The 6000-nt window shown below is 47.7% G+C and overlaps 1 protein-coding gene across 1 annotated transcript in view; it reads right to left on the bottom strand.

Moving 5' to 3' along the window:
* Nucleotides 1-3798: 3798 nt before the first annotated feature.
* Nucleotides 3799-6000, bottom strand: part of SRPX2 (sushi repeat containing protein X-linked 2) — a 29979-nt gene continuing 27777 nt past the window's right edge. The window contains exons 10-11 of the mRNA XM_040266292.1: nucleotides 5617-5738; nucleotides 3799-4294 (exon numbers count right to left, since the gene is read on the bottom strand). Of these exons, the coding sequence (XP_040122226.1) occupies nucleotides 4114-4294; nucleotides 5617-5738 (303 nt within the window). The 3' untranslated portion in view covers nucleotides 3799-4113. The remainder of the gene's footprint in view (nucleotides 4295-5616; nucleotides 5739-6000) is intronic.

Below are 6000 nucleotides of genomic sequence, written 5' to 3'. Positions count from 1 at the left end.
CTTCCACTTCTGAGCTGTGTGATCTAAGGCAAGTTGCCTAACCTCTCAATGGTTCCACTTAAGCTGTGTGATATTAGGCAAGCTGCCTGCAGTCTCTGTGCTTCAACTTTTGAGCTGTGTGATCTCAGGCAAATTCCCTAGCCTCTCTGTGCTTCCACTTCTTAGATGTGTGATCTTAGGCATGTTGCCTTACCGCTTTTGCTTCCACTTCTGAGCTGTGTGATTTTAGACAACTTGCCTAATCACTCTGTGCTTCATCTTATGAGCTGTGTGATCTTAGGGATGCTGTGTAACTCTCTGTCTTTCCACTTCTGAGCTGTCTGTCCTTAGGCAAGTTGCCAAACCTCTCTGTGTTTCCACTTAAGCTCTGTGATGAGGCACATACCCTGACCTTTCTGTGCTTCCACGTCTGAGCAGCGTGATCATAGGGAAGTTGCCTGACATCTCTGTGCTTTGTCTTCTAAGCTGTGTGATCTTAGGCAAGTGGCCTAACGTCTGTGCTTCCACTTAAGCTCTGTGATCTTAGGCAAGTTGCCTGACCTCTCTGTGCTTCCACTTCTGACCTGTGTGATGTTATGCAAGATGCCTGACTGACCTGTGCTTCCATTTCAGCTGTGTGAATTAGTCAAGTTTCCTAAGCTCCCTGCGCTTCCATATGTGAGATGTGTGAACTTAGGCATGTTGCCTAAGCATTCTGTGCTTCCACTTCTGAGCTGTTTTCTTAGGCAAGTTGCTTGACCTCTCTGTGCTTCCACCTCTGAGCTTTGTAATCTTAGGCAAGATGCAAGACTTCTCTGCGCTTCCATATCTGATCTGTGTGATCTTAGGCAAGTTGCCTAAGCTCTCTAGGCTTCCGTTTCTGAATGTGTAATCATAGGGAAGTTGCCTGACATCTCTGTGCTTCAACTTCTGAGCTGTGTCATCTTAGACAAGTTGCCTGACCTATCTGGGCTTCCACTTCAGATCTGTTTGATTCTAGGCCAGTTTCCTCATCATTCTCTGCTTCCACTCCTGTCATTGTGATCTTAGGCAGGTTTCCGGACCTTTCTGTGCTCCTACTTCTGAGGTGGGTGATTTTAGGCAAGTTTCCTGTATGTCTGTGCTTCCACTTAAGAGCTGTGTGATCTTAGGAAAGTTGTTCAGCCTCTCTCTGCTTCTACGTCTGTGTTATGTGATATTAGGCAAGTTGCCTAAACTCTCTGTTCTTCAATATCTGAGCTGTGTGATCTAAGGTAAGCTGCCTTACCTCTCTGTGCTTCCACTTCTGAAATATTTGATCCTAGGCCAGTTTCCTGACTTTTCTGTGCTTCTGCTTCTGAGCTGGGTGATCTTAGGCAAATTGCCTACCTGTGCTTCCACTTCTCAGTTGTGTGATCTTAGGTAAGTTTTCTGACTTCACTGTGCTCCCACTTCTGAGTTGTGTGATATTAGCCAAGTTGCATAGCTTCTCTGTGCTTCTGTATCTGACCCGTGTGATGTTAGGCAGGTTGCTTTACATCTCTGTGCTCCACATCTGGGCTGTGTGATTCTAGGTAAGTTGCTTGACCTCTTTGTGCTTGCACATATGAGCTGTGTCATCTTAGGCAAGTTGCCAAAACTCTCTGTGCTGCCATTTCTGAGTTGTGGCATCTTAGGCTTCCTGTCAGTGCTTCCATCCTTGACCTGTGTGATCTTAGGCAAGATGCCTGACCTCTCTGTGCATCCAATTGAGCTGTTAAACTTATGGAAATTGCTTAACCTCTCTATTCTTCAATATCTGAGCTGTGTGATCTTTGGAAAACTGCCTGACCTCTCAGTGCTTCCACCTCAAAGTTGTGTTATCATAGACAAGGTGCCTGACCTCCCTGTGCTTCCATTTCTGAGCTGTGTGATCTTAGACAAGATGCCTGACCACTATCTTCTTCCACATCTGTGCTGTTTCATCTTAGTCAAGTTGCCTAACATCTCTATGATTCCATTTTGAGCTCTGTAATCTTAGGTAAGTTGCTGAACCTCTGTGTTCATACATATGTGAATTGTGTTATCTTAGGCAAGTTGCCTGACCTCTCTATACTTCCACTTTTCAGATGTGTTTTCATAGGCAAGTTGTGTCTCCTCTCTGTGCTTCCACTTCTGATCTGTGTGATCTAAGGCAAGTTGCCTGACCTCTCTATGCTTCCAGTTGAACTGTTGAACTTAGGTAAGTTGCTTAACCTCTCTGTGCTTCCATATCTGAGCTGTGTGATCTTAGAAATGTTGCTTAACCTCTCTGAGCTTTCATATCTGAGATGTGCAATCTTAGACAAGTTGCCTCTCTTCTGTAGGCTTCCACTTATCAGCTGTGTGATCTTAGGCAAGTTGTCTGACCTCTCTGTTCTTCACTTTGAGCTCTGTGATCCTAGGCAAGTTGCCTGACCTCCCTTCGATTCCTCTTGAACTCTGTGAACTTAGGCAAGTTGCCTAACCTCTCTGCTTTTCATATCTTAGCTGTGTGATCTTACGCAAGTCGCCTGATCTCTCAGTGCTTCCACTTCTGAACTTGTGATCTGAAGAAAGTTGTGTGACCTCTCAGGGCTTACACTTCTGAACTGTGTGATCATGACAAGTTGCGTGACCTCTCTGTGCTTCCACTTCTGAGCTTTGTGATATTAGGTTGCCTAACCTCTCTGTCCGTCCACTTATGAGCTTTGTGATCTTTGGCAAGTTGCATAACCTCTCTGTAGTTCTGCTTCTGACCTGTGTGATCTTAGGCAACTTTCCTGACCTCTCCGTGCTTCCACGTCTCAGCTGCGTGATCTTAGCCAAGTTGCCTGGCCTCTCTGTGCCTCCACTTCTGAGCTGTCTGATCTTAGGCAAGTTGTGTGACCTCTCTGTGCTCCCATCCCTGCATGTGTAAATGGGCTTACAACAAGACCTCGCTTAGAGGGTTCTTAAGAGGATTTCAGTCAATTGTGAGTGCTCAGGACAGCACCGGGCACACAGTCAGTGCTCGAGCCTTTTAGTCCTGTTTCTCAATCTAGCCTGCTTCCTCTTCACCTCTAATTTCCTAGTAATTATCCCCTGGGTAAGGTGGAAGGTGAATGGCTTGAGTCTTAACCTGACACTGTTTCCACTTGTGTAGAAAAGAAGGTTCCCAGCAGCCTAGGGAAGACTGCCTTACTTCAAACACTATGCGTGCTTGAGTGTGGCCAAAGCCAGAGCAGGGTTAGTGTGCATGAGTGTTGCTCTGCTTCACAAGATCCCAGATTACTCACATTTCCCAATGGAAATGTACTCATGGCCCTTAGTGCTTGTGTTTGTGCTGTTGCAACTGTTGCCTGTTCTGCACTCACTCATCTCTTCAAAGTGTTAATAGGTTATACATGTGGCTGATGCTGTCTTTTTTCCTTCTGCATGATGTAGTTTCCACTTGGTGGTTCTGAGGTTTCCTGGATCACGAGCTGGGGGTTTCTTTGAGGAAGGAGCAGCACTGGAGGCTCAGTAGGGAGAGACTGTGGCCTAGGCGCTAGTTGTCGGGGCAGGAGAAAGCATTCTGCTCTAGTCTGACTTTTCTCCCCAAGCTCCCTCCCAACTGCAGCAGCCTGCTAACTCTTAGGGGAGATGATGGTTAACAGAATGGTTAACAGATGGTTAACATTTGTAGCCCAACATCCTACAAGGGAGAAGGACAAGTAAGAGTGAGCTCTGCCTCACTTCCAACTCCACAGTTAACCTGTAAGGAAGACCCAGCCACACTTGATGGTGCCCTGGTTGTCTGTTGTGATGGTGCTGCCTTCTGCTGTCACCTCAGGGTAGAGGAACCATTTAAAACACAGCCGGTTAGTGAGTGAATTTAGAATTTACTTCTCTGAAAGATTTTAGAGAGCTGGGCAGAAGCAAGACTTTCTATCCACAAGCTGCTGCCCAGGGCCTGTCCTCAGTCCCTCCCTAGCTTCTTATGCTCTTCCAGTGCTACCTAAAGCAGAGACTTGCTTGAGGAAAGGTGTCTGGAAATGTCCCAGGATCAGGGAACCTCACCCACCTTAGAGTCCTTTCCTCAGAGCTGTGGGAAAGCATTTTCTCCTTTGATTAGGCCCCAGTTTTGGCTGACCAGGGAACATTTTCCCTTGACCTCAACCATGCTCCAACTCAAGTTCAGTCGCACATGTCTCTTTGTTCCCGGCGCTGGATCAGCTCCTCATTGCTCAGTAGATAGTCGTCAATGAACGTGAAGATTTCCTCGGGGGTGACAGGTTCCATGTAGCGTTCCCGGTCAATTCCCTGCTTGTCAATCAACACCATGTTGAAGTAGGAGCGAGTGAGGTGCTGAAATTGCCTAGAGAGATGAGCCCAGGGACGTGTGAGACCTTATCTGGACATCATCCCGCCGGACTCTAGTCCTCTCTGATCGTTCACAGCTCCACTGATGGACTAATTCTTTCCCCACCAAATCCCTTGCCCCATCCCTTCTAGTACCTGTCTCAAGCCCCTTTATTTTCCTCTGCTCACACCCTAGTCTTACTGCCCCAACATCTCTAGCTCTGTTAAGCTGTCCCTTCCTCACCCCAGATAGAACAGCTTTGTTACTACCAAGCTGTGTTTGCCTCACAGGCCCCCTTACACAGGGCTATCACATATAGTAACGCGGGCTGCACGTAATAACTCCAGGGAGCACCAGTCACGGGCACTATGCCGTGACCAGTGCTTCCCAGAGCTAGACAAGCATAGCTTGCACAACCAAACATGGCAGCCCTGAGGTTGATCAATATCACCTGGTCAACCTTCAGGTTGATCAATATCACCAAGTCTGCAGTCTCCTTACTCTGTTTTCCAGTCTTTCCTCTTATTGCTGTTGTTTAGTCACTAAGTTGATTCTGACTCTTCTCTGACCCCATGAACTGTAGCCCACCAGGCTCTCCAGGCAAGAATACTGGAGTGGGTAGCCCTTCCCTTCTCCAGGAGATCTTCCCAACCCAGGGATTGAATCCACAGTCTCTTGCCTCTCCTGCATAGGCAGGTGGATTCTTTACCACTGACTGCTACAGAGCCACCAGGGAAGGCCCAGTCTTTACCTGGGACTGAATCTTTCTGCCCCTGAGATTAAGCCCTAGGGGCAGGTATTGTTTATGGAACAGAGGGGAGTGATGGCTTTATTGGCTCTGAGTGTATGTGGGGGCAGGGGTTGGGAGGGTGATAACAGACAGATAATGAGAAAAGTCAACTTCTACCACCTGCTCCCTATGGTCTTCTCCTCGCCAAGGGGCAGATAAGTATGATTCAGATTTCACTGCCTAAAGATGCTTTTTGCTCATTTGCAGACTAAAGGCAAAAGGATACAACTACCAGGTGACAGGATCAAAGTCTTATCTAAGTCATGTTTGAGTCTGTGTCTCAGCCCTGGCTGTGCTTCAGGGTCACCTGAGGTGCCTCATAAAAGCACAGTCCTGAGGTGGTTTGAGGTAGTCATCTGTATTTTCAACAACACCCTGCCATTTGATTCTGATGCCCTGCCACTCTGATCTTACCTAAAGCATCCAGAGTTCAAACAAGCAATTCCCCAAGAGAATAGTGTTTGCTGACTTTCCCACAACTTTCTTGTGGCCAATGTCCTGCCTAAGGTTTCTACCCACTCCTTTCCTGTTGCCCTCCAGTCTGGACCTGAGTTCCTCAATGATATTGGCTGACAGCTGTTGCTCCCGGATGCGCCCCACTTCCTGAGGTGGCTGCCCCACCAGCTCGATGATGGTCACGTGCCTCAGGTCCAGTCCACAAGTGGATTGCTGGGAGGGGAGAGAAGAAGGCTTTCCTGAATAGGCTGTCAAACCCAAACCTAAGGCTACTTAACTGATTCCTCTTGGGACCATGTCGAGGCAGTGTGGGAAAGAAGGGGCTTCTTCACAAACCATCACATGAGGGGTCTACCACCTCTTTCCTCTGTCATTCCTGAAGCACTTGCCCCAACGTGTGTGTGCGCATGCTAAGTTGATTCAAACTTGTCCGACTCTTTGTCACCCTATGGACCATAGTCTGCCAGGCTCCTCT

This window comes from Oryx dammah, unplaced genomic scaffold (assembly GCF_014754425.2).
Source record: "Oryx dammah isolate SB20612 unplaced genomic scaffold, SCBI_Odam_1.1 HiC_scaffold_23, whole genome shotgun sequence".
Taxonomy (NCBI): Eukaryota; Metazoa; Chordata; class Mammalia; order Artiodactyla; family Bovidae; genus Oryx; species Oryx dammah.
This window is presented reverse-complemented; position numbering and strand designations above follow the sequence as displayed.